We start from the raw sequence: 18226 nt of genomic DNA, 5'->3' as shown, positions 1-18226 counted from the left end.
TAAAGTCGCTCATTTGGAAGGAAAAGATAGTCCGTATTGACTTAACTCACGTCTGAGTGTGAAAGAGTTAATTTCCATCGACTATGTGTCCAGGCATCCATGGACGGGGCTGTTTGTGGGCACTACTGTAGATTGGGTGGTACTCCTGACAGATAGTGCAGATTCTTGGACACACACTTGGTCTGAAGTGTGCGAGTGGGTGGAAGATGCTCTGCAGGGTGTAAGGGGAGTGATGAGGTTAAAAATGCTGCCTCTTTTCTGGATTAATCTGTTTACCTCTCTCTGACTCCTAATCCCTGTGGGCCCACGTGGTGGACTATCCTCATCCTGTTAGTAGCCTTCTGGACCAGCATCTGCTAGCCTCCTTGCTTCGGTCACAAGCCACTCGACTTGCCTCTCTCTTAGTCTGGCCCGTTCGGCACAAGTTTCTCAGCCCTCTGCCAGCTTTTGTGGCTGCCAAAGTGAAACGCTGTATTCTACTCCCCCTGTTTGGGACAGCAAGCTCTGCCCTTTCTCTGATCATGGGGCCAGATCTGTGTACTGAGCGTGTGTTGTCGTACCCTTGTGGTGCATGTTAGTCCCCAGGCCTACTGCTTGAGCTGGGAAGAGGATTACACACACCCTGCTTATTAAATTTCACAGCCATAAATAAGTCTCCGCAGCTCAAAATCCATTCAAGACCTTCCACGGCGCTGGACCGTGCACGTTGAACTTCCAACTTTCAAGAGATAATGAGAACAGGCTGGTGGCCATTTGTAACCAGCAGAAACCCCTCTGGAAATGAGAATTTTAATTATTTTTTACCTAGTTAGGGCTCTGAATGAAGCTGCTCATTTCGCTTGTGGCCTAAAAAAACAACTCTCTTTTGGACTTAACTTTAAATTAATATAAGGACATACAATTCTAAAGAAAAAAAAAAAGAGGATGATCATGATTGTCGTAAATGACTTAGACTACTACTACAATAACTACTCATTTTATATATATATATATATATATATATATATATATATAAAGAATCAAACGAAACCACAAAAAGGTTTTAATAAGCTGTATTTGTAAGATCTAGGTTGCAAAATATTGAAATTTACCATGGTAAATACCATGGTACTAGTTTAAAGTCATAGAAAATTCTTTGTCACCATAAAATGTTTACTTTCTAAATCAAAATTATTGTTTTATCCCAATTGGAATTCATTTTTTGTTTGTTTGTTTGTTTTGGCTGTGTTTTTTTTTTTTTTTAATAATGTTAAAGGATTGATGTATGTGCAAAACATTTTGTTTATTTTTTTTCATAGGTACTGGCTAAGACTAAGTTACCACAGTTTATTAGATTAATTAGATTTTATTAAATTTAGATTAACTGTAGTAACTATGGTACTATAGTTGAAACTTTGGTCATCATTGTACGGTTTTGTGTTCCTTATTGTTAATTTGTTTCCTTTGGTATACTATGAATCTTATGCCAACATTATTATTTTGTCATCAAAATCTGAGACCACTAATGAATATACTTTTTTGCACTTTTTTTGTTTTTAATTTTCTGATTTTCCACTGCAAATTGTATATTCAGCACAGTAATATTAAATGTAATATTACTGTGATATCAATTAACGTGAAAGTCTTTGGTATATCTCTCTCTTTCTTTAATAACAGCATGAACTCCACTATGAACTCCCCAAGTTAAAACCTGATGTTCCAAAATGATTTGAGAATGATCTAAGGAACATATTAGTCTTCGGTGGAAGTAAGAACAATAAATAAACCATTGACAAAGGGCAACTCAGGAACCGCACTCCATTGGTTTGAGTCTTACCTCTCAGATAGGTCCTTCAAGAGGTGAGGTGTCCAAGCTGCAACATCTAAATACTGGGGTGCCTCAGGGCTCAGTTTTTGGACCACTTCTCTTCTCTGTCTACATGGCATCACTAGGTTCTGTCATTCAGAAACATGGCTTTTCATATCACTGCTATGCTGATGACACTCATTCCATCCTGATGATCCGATGATAGCTGCTCGCATCTCAGCTTGTCTAACAGACATTTCTTGCTGGATGAAGGACCATCACCTTCGACTGAAACTTGCCAAGAAAAGAGCTGCTTGTGGTTCCATCAAACCCATCGTTTCATCACAATTTCACCATCCAGTTAGGCACATCAACAATAACTTCTTCAAAAAGTGCCAGAAACCTTGGAGTTATGATTGATGATCAGCTGACTTTCTCAGACCATATTGCTAAAACTGCCCGGTCCTGCAGATTTGCTTTATTCAACATCAAGAAGAGCCCTTTCTTTTGGAACATGCTTCACAACTCCTTGTTCAAGCTCTTGTTCTGTGCAGGCTGGCAGATTGCAATGCTCTCTTGGCAGGTCTTCCAGCCAGTTCTATCAAACCTTTACAATTAATCCAGAACGCGGCAGCAAGATTAATTTTTAATGAGCCGAAAAGAATGCACGTTACACCTCTGTTTATCAATTTGCACTGGCTACCTAGCTGCTCGCGTAAAATTCAAGGAATTAATGTTTACCTACAAAACCAACACTGGCTCTGCACCCCTTTATCTAAATTCATTACTTTGGACTTATGTGCCCTCTAGAAGCTTGCTTTCTGCAAGTGAACATCGCTTTATTGTGCCATCCCAAAGATGCACAAAATCACTTTCACAGACTTTTAAATGAAATGTTCCCTCCTGGTGGAATGACCCGCCCAACTCAATCCGAGCAGCTGAGTCCTTATTCACCTTCAAGAATCGGCTAAAAACACATCTCTTCCATCTTTATTTGACCCTCTAACTCTAGCACTCTCTATTCTATTCTATTCTATTCTATTCTATTCTATTCTATTCTATTCTATTCTATTCTATTCTATTCTTGTTTTCTTAAAACAAAACAAAAAAAGCTAACACTAGCTTCTCTAATCTTTTTGTATTCTGTCTGTTTTCTTTTTATTTAATATATAATAAAAAAATCTTGCTACGTGTACTGCGTTAAGCTAACTGAGACTTGTTATAGCACTTGCATATCATTGCTCTTTTGTTGACTTCGATTGCTTTCATTGTCCTTATTTGTAAGTCGCTTTGGATAAAAGCGTCTGCTAAATGACTAAATGTAAATCAGTCAATGTCACAAAACTACCTATTTATTTGATTAGTGACCTATATTGCACAGTTTTAAATATTCATTTTTATGTCATGATTTTTTTTCTTTAAAATTTAAAATCCTTTCAGCCAATTTCCTGGTTTAAATCAGGTTTTGAAATTCATTTAATTTTCAAATTAGACTACAAATTTTCAATATGGTCTGTGGCTTATTAGACAGTTGGACCCCATTGAACATTCAGGACAACCCGACCATCTGCTTTCATTTTCTGCTTTTAAAACAGAATCAGTGGAAATCCTATTCTGACTAATAACCTCAGCTCAATGACAGATCTCTGCAATGCAGCTTCGAATTCACCTATCCAATAGTGGAGTTAATTCATCTGTCTCAATGGCAGAAAAAGTCCAGGGACATAGTACCAGCAATACTTATGCGGTAATGCAAGAAAGTCAAGAAAATCAGTTGACCGACCTTTCTACGTTTAATTGTCTTCGGGAGCCTGATTCTATTAAGAGCGGTAAAAATGAGCTCAAATGCAAAGTAGGCTGACCTTCTCACCTATGCTAATGAGTTCCATCACTGACCAATCAAAAGGGTGAACTTCAATTAACCTGGAGTGAGTGGCTGTCCGGGCAGCTGTCTGGAGTCAGCACATCTCTCCTGCGACAGAACACTCTCCTCCGTGTGTCCTCTGACAGAGCTTTATATTGATGGATGACAGTGACTGACTGAATTGTCACTGTCATAATCCCTGGATACAGCTCTCATTATTTCGCCCCATGCTTCGTGACATACATATGATCTATTCATCTTTGCATGTGAGATCTTACAAATCCCTTATATGAGATCGTTTTTGTATATATAACTTTCTAGGCTTGGCTAGTAATTGCCGAGGATAAAAGAGATACATTTCACTGTCGCATGTTGAACTTTTGTAAAACCATGTCCTTATATATATATATATATATATATATATATATATAAGGACATGCTTTTACAAAAGTTCAACATGCTTTTTAAATTTTGACAAGAAAAATAAATAATAAATATAAATAAATAAATATATATATATATATATTTATTTATTTATTTTGTTGTCAAAATTTAAAAAGCTGTTTTGTTCATAGTTTTGAATATATTAACATTTATTTGAATATGTATACTTAAAAAATCTAACCTTTCATTGGAGAATACAGATTTAAAATGGAGGGAATATCTCATTATGAAATAAATGTTTTTCTCTAATACACATTGGCCACAATTAATCATACCATCTTTATTTAATAGTTTTTGCAACCTCCTTTTGCCAAGATAACAGCTCTGAGTCTTCACCTGTAATGCCTGAAGAGTTTGGAGAACACCTGACAAGAGATCAGAGACCATTCCTTCATACAGAATCTCTCCAGATCCTTCAGATTCCCAGCTCCATGTTGGTGCTTCTTCTCTTCAGTTCACCTCACTCATTTTCTATAGGGTTCTATAGGGTCTATTTCATCTGACCATAGAAGCCAGTCCCGTTTGAAGTTCCAGTAGTGTTTAGCAAATCATTATGCTCGATTTTGTTTTTGGATGAGAGCGTTTTCTTTTCTTGATTTTTCTTGAAACAACGTGTTGATTGTAGGTGCTGTTTGATAAATTTATTTGAGGCTTTCTGACCCTGAAACTCAACTGTTTTCTGCAGTTCTCCTGCCGTGATCTTTGGAGAGTCTTTGGCCACTCAAACTCTCCTCCTCACATTGCTTTAAAACAATAAAAACACATCCTCTTCCAGGCAGATTTGTAATATTTTCTGCTGATTGGAACTTTTTAACGCTTTAGCTCTTTTCTTACAGCCACATTTAGTATCGCAACAATCTTTTGTTGCACATCAGAAAAATATTCTTTGATTTTACTTGTGATTTTATGATTAAGGGAATTTGGCCTCCTGTTTATATTCCTGTGAAACAGGATAATTTCATGCTCCTAGTCACCCTGGTGTGATAAAATATGCAAATATGAATGGGAATATACTTCAGAGATATTTTAATCATAAGAAATTCTAGGGGTACCAACAATTGTGACCCTTGTTTATTAGAGAAAAACATTTATTTCATAATGTGACCCCCCCCCCCCACTTTCTCTTTTTTTTTTATTTCAGTGAAAGGTTAATTGTTTTTCACAGCCTTCTTTGACCATATTTACAAGGGTATGAATAATTTTGAGCACAACATAATTTAGTTTAACTTGATACCAAAATACCTGAAGCTAAAGCTGAGATAAAAAAATAAAATTTAAAAAACACAAAAAAACTATATACACATAAACAGATACTGATTCTAAGTATAGAAATCTGATATAGACACTGATTCTAAATATTAATTAAAAATTATAATAGTAGGATATATCAATTATACAATTTATTTTATATTATATAAAATAATATTTTACATATTTGACAAAACGTTTTTTAAATTGTTTAGATGATTTTTGACTCATTCTTGCTTATGTATTTGACTCAGTCTCTTTTATATATTTGACAACTATTTTTCATTTTATTTTAAGTGCAAGATCTTCATCTGCTTCATCTACTATGGTAATTATGATCTCCAGCTGTGGTTTAATCTGAAAAGAAGCAGTTCCATGAGAAAAGCTCCTCTGGGCTTATTTTAGGAAAAATGATTACATTATAATTGTGTGATGGGCAGCTTCTCTTGACAGATGTGGCCGATTTTTATACAACACCAGGCAGATTCTGTTATACGTTGAGCTTTTGCAGCTCCAGGCTTCTCCTATGGGTGATCGTGGGTATTGCTTTGGCTGGAGATTGAGCTCATGTCACGACTGAGTTATCAAACTCAACCTACTTATTTTGCAATGCGCATTCATCGTGTTTTCAGATACTCTGTGATTGATTGAGCCCTTCTTGTCGGCAAAAGTGGGTGAGACGAAGAAAAATCAATCATGTTATTGAACTCCAAATTTCAATCATTCGATGGAAAGACATGATTGTGAGATTTGTATAGATCTGGTTTCATAATAATTGGGTGTGCTTTAAAACCACCAGGGGGCAAACTTTAATTAAATTAAGCCTTTTCGTGTATGTGTTTGTGCATGTGTATGTATATAACAGAAAAACAAATCCTTCAGCATACATTCCTGCCTGTTGTATGTCTCCAACCAGGCTGATTTATGGTAGAAATATTATTTCTGTTCAGTTTATGTAAACACATCACATATGCATTCACATGTGTGGCTCTGTATAAGCATACAGTGAGTACAGTGCGTATGTAATATATTATGTTCAATCTCATATCATATCTGAGGAAAGAAGTCATTGAAATGCACTTTCACTCGAGCCATTAGTAAATAGCAACTCTGATTGCTTAGATAAATGGCCGGCTGTCTAGAGTACATGCAAGGTGAATTGTAAACAGTGGAAATTGCCCTGAATATGGCCATCTGTTCTGAAAATGAGAAGCATAATAGATGCTGTTACAGTGACCATAGGCTGACATCGCCATGACTCAAAACGTAGGCACTGAAATCACCGAAATCCCCTGTTTTCAAACAAGCCATCACACGGCCTTGCAAAATGCTTTTTCCAGCGGTATATTTATGACTGTGCCCAGTGAAGCCACTCTAAATCTATATGTGCTATGAAGAGCCGAGATGTGCTACCCCCAGGAAACTTCAGCAGACCAGAGTAATGACTGTGTGCTATGGAGAGAAGAATTTCAAATTTGACTCTCGCTCCTAGCAGACCGAATTCAGCGTCCTTGAAGATTTGATGTCATGTTGAAATGAAAGCATTTTCAGAACTAACGCAGAGTCATTGACCAAATGACATTTCCACATGCTGGTGTGACATAATGACAGTAGAGCGTTTACCGAAGCCAATCACATTTAATTTATTTTAATGCCATCGTTCTGGTTGCTTAGCCATTGCGGGTTTCTTTATTATAAACAGAATGTTAGACTCAACTGACATCGTTTTTCCAAAAAGTAAACGGGAAAGTATCTATAGTCAAAACATACTTGAGTAAAAGTTTTGTGTGTAGATATTTAAAAGTAAAAAGCCGTTTGAAACTGAATGATGAAATTAAGAGACAGTAGAGATTTTCACATGAAAGTAACTTTGATGCAGTAAAAGGAACCTGTTCAATCACAGTTTTCTCACTCTTCTATGTAAAGCTCAAGGGCAAACCACCTGTCAGGTGAACGTTAAAATCAGCTCTATAGTAGTCTGTTTCATATAGTAGTTTAATACAGTAGAGGTGAGATAAATCTATTTACAAGGACAAATTACCATAGTTGGGGCTTTTTGCATTTTCAGATTACATACAGTATCTCACAAAGTGAGTACACCCCTCACATTTCGGCAATCATTTTAGTATATCTTGTCAAGGGACCGTTCTATAGAAATGAAACTTGGATATGTTTTAGAGCAGTCAATGTGCAGCTTGTATAGCAGTAAAGATTTACTGTCCTCTGAAAATAACTCAACATACAGCCATTATTGTCAAAAAAGCTGGCAACAGAAGTGAGTACACCTTACGCGAAAACAGCTATACGTCGTTTAACCATGCAAAGCCACATGTCCTATTCATCATGTTCATGTTTTTGTCTGCTTCACAGGACTATACAAATGTGTATCTTGTATTAGAGCAGTTAAAATTTGGTGCTTTGAGTACAATTCTCTTGTACTGACCACTGGATGTTCAACATGGCACCTCTGTGGATTTGAGAATTCGAATTGTTGCTCTCCTCAAAGATGGCCGAGGCTATAAGAAGATCAGTAACAACCTAAAACTGAGTTACAGTACAGTGGGCAGTGGCATACAGAGGTTTTCCAAGACGGATTTCACTCGGAACAGGCCTGGCAAGGGTCGATCAAAGAAGTTGAGTCCATGTGCATGTGCAGTAGCTTGCTTCGAAAAACAGACTCATGAGTGCTGCCAGCATTGCTTTAGAGGTTGCAGAAGTGGCAGGTCAGCTTGTCAGTGCTCAGACCATACGCCGCACACTGCAACAAGTTGGTTTGCATGGCCGTCGTCCCAGAAGGAAGCCTCTTCTGAAGCTGGCTCACAAAAAAGCCTGCAAACAGTTTGCTGAAGACAACCTGGCCAAGAGCATGAATTACTGGAACTATGTCCTGTGGTCTGATGAGACTAAGATAAACTTGTTTGGCTCCGATGGTGTCCAGCATGTGTGGCGACACCCTGGTGAGGAGTCAAAAGAAAATTTTGTCTTGCCTACAGTCAAGCATGGTGGAGGTAGCATCATGGTGTGGGGCTGCATGAGTGCTGCTGGTACTGGGGAGCTGCGGTTCATTGAGGGAAACATGGATTCCAACATGTACTGTGACATTCTGAAGCAGAAGATGATGCCCTCCCTTCAGAAACTGGTCCGAACGGCAGTTTTCCAACATAATAACGACCCCAAACACACTGCCAAGATGACAACTGCCTTGCTGATGAAGCTGAAGGCGATGGAGTGGCCAAGTATGTCTCCAGACCTGAACCCTACTGAGCACATGTGGGGCATCTTCAAGCAAAAGGTGGAGAAGCGCCATGTGTCTAACATCCAGCAGCTCCGTGATATCATTATGGAGGAGTGGAAGAGGATGCCAGCAACAACCTGTGCAGCTCTGGTGAATTCCATGCCCAGGAGGATTAAGGCAGTGCTAGATAACAATGGTGCCCCTACAAAATATTGACACTTTGGACACAGTTTTGACATGTTCACTTCACCATATAGTCATTTGGACAATAATGGCTATATGTTGAGTTATATTTAGAGGACAGTAAATTTGTACTTCTATACAAGCTGCACATTGACTACTCTAAAATATATCCAAGTTTCATTTGTGTAGTATTGTCCCTTGAGAAGATATACTAAAATTGTTGCTGAAATGTGAGGGGTGTACTCACTTTTGTGGGATACTGTATAATGATTTATTTTAGAAATATTTTGTGACATAAATAATAAATACCTATACTGGACACACACACACACACATACATATATATTATATATATATACAGATACACACACACACACACACACACACACACATACATACATACATACACAGTGTAATATGTATGATGAATAATTTTTTTTTTTAAGTATAAATTCCCTGAAAACATACAGGGTTATTATTCTAATAGTGCTTGTTTGTATTTGTCCAGGAAGCACTTCTTATCTAGCTAATAGCATTGCAAATTGTTTGCTTGCCATCTGTTGATCACAATGGTCTCATATGCTACGCTAAAGCACTTTTGCAAGTCACTCTGCATAAGAGCGTCTGCTAAATGCCTTAATGTAAAAGTATAGAAATGAAGTGCAATTACTCAAGTTCTTTACACCCCTGCATAAGAGTCAGCTCTCTCAGAATAGCAGCGCTGGTTTGCTGGTTATGTTGCAGCACTGAAACTACTGCACATCATATGTTTAATGGAGGAATATATTTCCCCTGATACTGCATGCTTACTAAGGTAGACCAAAAAGCCTAGCTTTCCATAAATGAGCATGTTTCAAATCTGCGAGACATTATATATGGTTATGAATCTATGAATGGCACATCATTTGTTCTGATAAGAGAAAACACAATATCCCTATGGACATGATTTGCAGAAGCGCTTACAATTATTGAGATGCATTAGGGGACTTTTCCTGCCATACAATGCAAGTATAGACATTTTTATTTAATAGATTTATGTAACAAATAACCCTGCTGAAGAAAAAACAGTTTTTTAGACAAGTTGCAAAATGGACCTCATCTACTTTGATGACATCCAACATGTGCCATTAAATGTCATCCCATTTGTCATATCTTGATGTCAGTGTTTGATGTTATTGCACAATTCTTCTATGGTTTTGAGCAAGCAGTGTGGGGTCCAAATGTAATAATTTAAAGGGATAGTTCACCCAAAAATGTGTATATTGTCATCATTTACTCATCCTCAAGTTGTTCCAAACCTGTATGACTTACTTTCTTTCCAGCACTTGTTTGGTAACCATCATTCTTAAAAATGTCTTCTTTTGTGTTCAACAGAAGATAGAAATTCTTGCAGGTTTGGAACAACTTGAGAATAAAGTAAATTATATTAATTTTTGGGTGAACTATCCCTTTAAGATTCAACATTTGATAAACACATAGTGGTCAAAATCTAATCTGATTTTATGACTTTATGATTTCTATCAGATTTGACTACAACCATTTCACATTTGATCCATTCAGTTATGCTAACCATGTTGAAAGTCAAGTCTCTTTGATATGCACTGACACACAGGCACAATCAGAATCGCTGACGCAGCCAAACCGCCAATGTGAAGAGATTATCGTGTGATTATAAGGACAACCTCTACATTTCATATGTAAATGTTTGTAAATGAAGAGCTGAGATTAATTTACCCATCATGTTGACTTTCTATGTGAGCATTTTCCCCGGCAGATTTGATTTATGTGCTTTTTCTGTATTGTCTTCAACTGTTAATTAATGGCATTGCATAAGAAAGAGCTAATTCGTTAATAGAGCTGAAACGACTTTAAAATCTCTCTAAACAGTGAGACGGCAGACAGGCTATACTCTCGCAGATTATATAACATATTATTTGCGAAGTCTCTGCTCCTTTGAGACAAGATTGTGCCATTTCAAATGTCAAAATATCCTCGAGAAAGATAAGATGCATGCTATACTGAATGCTTAAAAGTGGAATTGTCATTAAAAGCGCTTGAATAACGTGGCATTCACGATTTGTCGCTTCAAAGATGCCAACGCTACGGAGCAGACTTCCTCCCTTAAGCGTATGAATGTCAGACGTCAAGATGAAGACCTCTGTCAGAGGTCTGTTTCCTCTGAATCTAAGCGAGTGTTTGGATCAAAATTAATGACTTTGTCTTGACATTTACTGAACTGATGATTGCTGTCTGTTATGGACCATGTAGAAATATAATGGATTAATGGCCTGTGCTAAACTCATGATCTGGATAGCCTTCGTAAGACAAATGCCTAAATGTTTCCTGACATAAAGTTTTGTTTTTGAAAATACTGAATATATTTCCATACTTCCTCTTGTGAAATTAATAATCCTGAAGTGAATAATGCAGAGGCACAGCAAAGATATAAAGCGATAAAATAGTATAAGGCTGATAATAAGCCTCTCCACCGAGTAAACAGGTATCTGTCAATCTCAAGGAATGGCATTTGAAGAAAAAAAAAGAGGCTTTTTGGCATTAATAATACCTCGGCGAACAGAAAATGAGCTGTACAGCCCAGTATTTTGCAAAGGCTCATCTTCGACATTGATTTTATGTATAAATGCAGTGTGCTGGTGCCTGCTGGTGCTTTGTTCTGTTCACAGGGTTCAGATGGTTGAACCGTACAACCTTTCCAACTATACTTGTGAACTATATCTATATGTTGCACTTTATGAACCGTAAGTGTATACTTTGTGTATGCAGATATATGCTCAGGAGAAAAAAAAAAAAGATGGGCATGACACATGACTGACGTACAGACGTGATAGCTGTGCATGAGCAGATAGCATGACATATGGAGGGTGATATGTGTTCTTAAAGAGATAGTTCACCACAAAACGACAATTTTGTTGTCATTTACTCTTGTCAGTGTAATAACTCTAAAAATATCATCTTTTCAAACTATACATGATAGCTTTGTGTGAGGAACCAACCTACATTTAAGGTTTGGCATCGTTCGAACTGGTGTCCTGATACCATTTGTGAATGTAAGTGAATGCGAATGAGAGATTTTAAGTAATTTTTAGCAAAATATTTAGGTCAGTTCATCACACAAAGCTATTCAGATAACTTGGAATGTAGTGCACAAGTCATATGGACATCTTTAATTGTCAATTTTTTGGTTGTTTTGGGAAGTTGCTTATCCGTATCTATTATAATTGTATGAAAAACAGCAGCCAGGACATTCTGATAAACTTCTCCTGAAGTGTTCCATTAAAGATATAATTCCAACACATTCTAATGTCAATTTGTAACTTCAAATTGGTAGTTATTTCATTTCTTATATGAAATTGCAACCTTGTAAAATATTTACATTTTCTCATGAGATTGGGTTGTAGAGCCATACAGGTTTGGAATGACATGGGTGAGCAAATAATCCTTTTAACTATCCTCTAAATTAGCCTTTTAACTGTGCATTAGTGACACAATCAGATTAGAATAATTTGAACAATAAGATGTGATATGGAAAAGTTAACATCATTACATGGATACATATGGTCCGTTTAGCACAATTAATGTAAAGTGTAACTGCAAAGCAGATTGATGTGTTTTCAATTGTGAACAGTTTCGACAGTTGGTGTTTAGAAGCAGATGAGGAAGAGTATCTCCCTTAAATGAAACCTTTAGAAATGTGAATATGATTAAGGTTAATGTCCAGCAAATCTAAAAACATTCGAAGATTAGTTCAGAGATTAGTGATGACTGCTTGCAGTAATAAGACGGCACGTTCAGGCATACTGTATATGCAGGTCATGTGTGTAATATATGGCTGAGTGATTTGTATGTTGATTATATCAAGGTCATATGCTATCCAAGACAAGTGGTAATCATATGCCTGCAAATGAGTGCTTCTCTGTTTGCTCATGATTAATGTTCCATCCATAGAGGACATTAAGGATAAGGAGGGAAAAAAATAACTTTATTTAAGATGATTCATGTACTATAACCAAATATTTCAATTTGAATTATATTAAATAAGAAACAATAAAAGAAAAACATTTAATAACAACAACGGCTTATGACAGAAATGCAAGATTTATTTTGCATAGTATTAAATCTACTACTTTTAATGGGTTCAGAAGAAAAGATAAATGGAAGAGACAAGAGATTAAATTCAAATTAATTAAACCAACAAACAAATAATTAACAGTTCCTCCAAGCCTGTCAAAAGCATTTTATACTAATTCTACTCATGATAAAATACATTAATCAGCATACTCCAAAAAGACCAATATGGTTAGAAAAAAACAAAAAAACATTTATGCCACCATGTTGCTTGCTTTTCCACCACCGTTGCTTTCTGAGAGCTAATTTGTGATTCACTGTTAAGCGGTTCTGACAGGACAGCTTACACTTATTGCGGGTGTTTGCATGGCGTTAAGCATTCAAGCTGTAATAGTATAAAATTAAGTCTTTAAAACTCATTTCACATCAAATTCGTAGGCATTAAATGGGTCTGCGCTCAGTGAAAATATCAGCATGATTTTCATTTTCATGATGATTTTCATGCCAGTTTCTAGTCCATTGGTCCCCTGCTTAAAAATGTCCCCAATTTCACTGGCTGCTGTAGGAGGTTTTTCAGCATGATAACTAAATCAATATCTACCATGACTACACATAGAAAGACAGGGTTGAAGGAAACACAGGCTCATTGTGGAAAAGCAGAATTGTGGGAAATATCAAACGTGCCTTTTCCCGATATGTTGTGGCTTTGCAGTGATCTTTCCCTGTTACCTCCATATGGGCTTGACAGGTCGATATCTCCCCCTCAGCCCTTTTCTGGTGCGTATTTGACGTATTACTCACCTCCTGCGGTAGACGTGTCATTCTCAGTTACTCAGTGATCTCTCATACTGCCAAGTGACAGATATTATGACTTATGAGTGTATAGAGCAGAATTTGGGTTAGAAGTAGGTCTCAATTCACATCTAAATTTTGAGGACCTCTGGTTGGCCAGTTTAACTCCGTCTGAGGCATTTGAACTCTTGCTGCACTGCTGATGTTTGTATAGTGAGTACTTGACCTCAGTATAAATTCCCACTCCAAACAAAAAGACTTCTCATCAAAACACCCACATTTTGGGAGCTTGGACAAGGAGAGCCACTCCAATAATAGATTTAGGTACAATACTTTATCATCAGTAGGCCTGTTTTCATTATTTAAGTCTAAGGTAAGCATGCACTGCTGTAAGAAACACATATTCACACCGTTTAATCAACTGTAACACAAGACGAAAGACGTATTGCATGTGAGCACAAGCAAATGGAATATCCAACTTATTTATTAAGTTTAGGATCAGTCAGCAGCTATAGGCAGTGATCACATAAGACCAATTGAATTGCACATTTTATAAAGACAATAAAGCTTTTTACACAATTTTGCGTTATTAATTAACGACCAGTTGACGACAAGCTGTCAAAGCACTATTACGAAATCCAAAGTCATTGTACATTCTGCTCAGTTTTGAAAGAGTAGCCTACGTATACTATGTCAACTGAGGCCCACATAACAAAGTTTATTATTATTATTGATTCTGATTGGTCAGTCTGATTGACTGCTCATCTAAGAACCCTGTTTCCTGTGTATCTGTGCTCATGTTTTGTCTTTGTCGTCTCTATAAGTAAACTAATAGAATATCAACTCTGTAATCATTTCATGTTCTTTTACTTATTCATTTATGTATTCAATCATTCATTTATTTTCTCAAGTAGTGATATAATGTGCAGTCAGACGGTCATTATTAGGACTCAGGAGATGGCAATTTCCTATGAATATGATGTGAATCCTTCGAAAAAGTACGATTTTTAAAGAAAACTGTATTACGTTTCACACGTAAAGCCGTCACTGGTAAAGTAACCGTTTAATAAGTTGAATAATTTGCAGTCACATGGTAATTTTTCCCATATGCCAGGACTTGAATCTGGAGTTAATCATTTATCTCACACAATGGCTACCATGTTAGTTTTTTTTAATGCATTTAACTACTTCAATCTCTTTCAAAACACTCTTTTTTTCTTCTTCTTACCTTATTAATTCTAAAGTGTCACTTTTTGAACTAGTAACCAAGGCTTGGGCTGTTTCGAAGCAGTTATTGGAGTAACCAAGGTTGTGTTTGTGACAGAGAAAGCGAGAGGGAGGGAGCGCGCGTGTGATTACCTGCGTCTGCTGCGGCTCTCGGCAATGTTAATAGGCAGCAACATAATTACAAACAGCGAGGCTATTGGATTAATTAGTTTAAACAAAATCGAAACAGTTTGTCATTTTGATCCTGCTGTCTGTCATTTATTTGTTGGCCGTGTATTTGTCTGATTTTATGTTCTATGCTGAAAAAAATGCTGAAATAATGACACGGGACTGTAATGAACTGGAACGGCTTCAAATCCCTGCAGGTGCAGAACAACAATCAACACCTTAGAATGTCTGTCAACCAATCAGAATCAAGCATTCAACAGCGTTGCGATATCACTTGAGATAATGACCGACTGACTGACCGTTATTATACTTATGTATCTATTTTACTGTCGTCTGCAACATCTAAAGCTTATGAGTTTGTGAAAAGCTTTTTTAAAGTCATCATTCGACATGGTGTATATTATTGGATTTATCAGTGAGTTGACATAGCCAAGCCAATTGAAAAAGTCAAAGAGTTCTGCGTAAAAGCAGGATGGACATAGGGGAACCAGCAGTGTGTAAATGAAAAACGGCAACCAGCACACAATATAGGCTCCTAAAATAACGCCCAGGGTTTTGGTGGCTTTCCTCTCCCGCGCAGCCGAGATTCTCTTTTTCTCCAGAAGTGAATCGGACACGGTTACTCTAATTTGATTGTCACTGCCCAGAGACCCGCTGTCCGAGTACAGGTCTTGCCTTCCACAATGCAAAGGAGAAGTCGAAGCCACCGAAGCGGGAGAATTAGTGCTCAGATGTGCCGAAGTGAGTCTTTTCCCCGCTTTTTTGGGCGACTGCTTCAAAATGCGCTTCCTCGCCTCCACGTAAATCCGGCCGTACAGGGCGATGAGCAGCAGCGTAGGGATGTAGAAAGCTCCAAAAGTGGAGTAGATGGTGTAGAAGATGTGGTCTGTGTTGACCGAGCAGGTGGTGAGCTCCCCTGCCTTCACCTGCCGCCAGAAGAAAGGCGGCAGGGAGATGGAGATGGCAATGATCCAGGCGGTCGCCACCATCCCCGCGGCGCGCGCTTGGGTGCGTTTCTTGGCATACTCGACCGCGTCCGTTATAGCCCAGTATCTATCCAAAGCGATTACGCAGAGGTGAAGAATGGACGCGGTGCAACAGGTGATATCTGAGGACAGCCAGATGTCGCAGATAACCTGCCCAAGCGACCACACGTGCGTGACCGTGTACAGCACGCAAATGGGCATCACGAGCACCGACACCAGAAGGTCCGTGACGGCCAGGGACGCGATCAAGAAGTTCGCCGGTGTCTGGAGCTTTCTGGATTGGGAAATGGTGGCGATGACAAACGCATTGCTTAATATCGTCGCGAGAGTGATGAGACCGAGAACTGACGCTAAGGTGACTTGGAACGCGAAACTTTCTTCTTTTTCGTCCGTTTTAGGCGTTAAAGTTACATTGGTGCCGGTCGAGGCGTTTAAAACCTCGAAATGGCCAGGTGTTGGTTTGAAATGACCGCTGCGCTCCATCCCAGCAGACATATGTTTTCATATTTTGAAAATAAAGCAGTATTTTCTGCGCTTCATGATTTCTGTCAGCTCCAGCATCAGGTGTAGACAAACGCTCGTGGATGTTTTCGTTCTGTGACATGCAAAGATATCTTTCTGCTTCATTCTAATTCTCAAACTTCGGTCTCTAAGAAAAATAAAAATCAGTTGCAGTTGCACAATTGCACAATATAAAGCATCCCAGAAGTTGTGTAAGAACATCCCTGCATCGTTCTTCAGTGCTCCTCTTGCTTCACGTCCACAAACGAGTCATCTTTAAAAGGTAGATACTTTGCCCGCAAGCAGCAGCAGCAATTTTTCATAGGTTTCACTGATAGGCGGTCGCAGGGTTCTTGCTTTTTATAGGGCTCTGATGCAAAAGTTGCAGCTTTGATAACCATGATCTTCTAGTTTGAGAGAGGATGCTGTCCTCTGGGTCTTAGTGCCTCCTTACCTTTTAACACCCTTTTAATTTATCAAAAAAGAAACGCACCCTCAGGTTGTTCCATACCATTAAACTGTTATCTTTTATTTATTTTTAATTCTATTTCTTAAATCTTTACATAATATGATCATTTCCAAATAAGACAACATAATTGTGCAATGTAGTCAGTAGCTACCCCTCTTGTGCTATATGCAGCCCTATGAGTCAATTGTAGTTACTTTACAGTTAGTAAATTGCATGTAGTTATATTCAGGTTAATGGAGCAAGAAATGGTCACCAGAACTGTTTAGTTACCAACATTCTTCAAAATATCTTGTTCAACAGAAGACAAATAAAGTCACACAGCTTTGGGTAAGTGATGACAGACTTTTAATTTTTTAGGTGACGTATTACTTTAAGATTTAGTTTATTGAAGATTCAATTTAGACTCTGTTTAGTGAATCAAAATGAATGACTGCATGAAAGACTAATCAGATGTGTTCAGTTTTTTTAGTGACTTAAACATATCTCACTTAAATGCGAGATAATAAATCAGTGCTGAATAGATGTTCATATGACATTGTGAAGTTAAAGATGCACTTTGTTGGGGTTTATTCAGTAAAGCCTTAATGTCACCTCTAAAAAGACCACGAAAGTGAATACCACACCTTTTTAAATATACCTTTTGTTTATAATTGATTTATTATTGAAAATATACCATGATTTGGCAATGTAATTATATTTATTTTTTACACAAATATTTATTCCTAAGGCCTTAAATAATTACACTTACACTTACACACTTACACTTATGCATTTAGCAGACGCTTTTATCCAAAGCGACTTACATTGCATTCAAGTTACAGTTTTTACATTTTTTATTAGCTCTTGCTTTCCCTGGGAATCGAACCCATGATCTTGGCGTTGCTAGCGCCATGCTCTACTATTTGAGCTACAGGAAAGTGTGATTAGTAATTACTAATCAACTGTTCAGGAACTGGAATTGTTAAAACGGATCATATGGGCTAGAATATATAGCGCACATGCCATATGGACCATTTAATTACAGTTGTTTTTTGTGTATTTTTTTTAGAGCTTGACAGACGTCTCACTATTGAAGTCTTGTATGAAAAAAAAGAGCAGTGTGAAGATTCTTCAAAAAAATGAGCAATCAGGTTTGGAACGGCACGAGGGTGAGTTAAAGCTGACAGAATTATTTTCCCCTTAAAGGTTAGGGTTAAGATTCTTGAGATTTGGTTCCACCAGAACTATTACTGTGTAT

The 18226-nt window shown here is 37.6% G+C and overlaps 2 protein-coding genes across 4 annotated transcripts in view; one reads left to right on the top strand and one right to left on the bottom strand.

Annotated features, from left to right (window-relative positions):
* Positions 1 to 18226, top strand: part of colec11 (collectin sub-family member 11) — a 57812-nt gene that overhangs the window by 19585 nt on the left and 20001 nt on the right. The window lies entirely within an intron of this gene.
* On the bottom strand, positions 14166 to 16835 carry htr1b (5-hydroxytryptamine (serotonin) receptor 1B). Its single transcript, XM_058750236.1, has one exon. The coding sequence runs from the start codon at positions 16512 to 16514 to the stop codon at positions 15357 to 15359; it is 1158 nt and encodes a 385-aa protein (XP_058606219.1). The 5' UTR covers positions 16515 to 16835; the 3' UTR covers positions 14166 to 15356.

This window comes from Onychostoma macrolepis, chromosome 17 (assembly GCF_012432095.1).
Source record: "Onychostoma macrolepis isolate SWU-2019 chromosome 17, ASM1243209v1, whole genome shotgun sequence".
Taxonomy (NCBI): domain Eukaryota; kingdom Metazoa; phylum Chordata; class Actinopteri; order Cypriniformes; family Cyprinidae; genus Onychostoma; species Onychostoma macrolepis.
The sequence above is the reverse complement of the archived record's forward strand: the minus strand, read 5'-3'. Positions and strand labels throughout refer to the sequence as shown.

Coding starts and splice junctions, on each gene's coding strand:
- htr1b (XM_058750236.1), bottom strand. CDS start 16,514: ATGTCTGCTGGGATGGAGCGCAGCGGTCATTTCAAACCAACACCTGGC.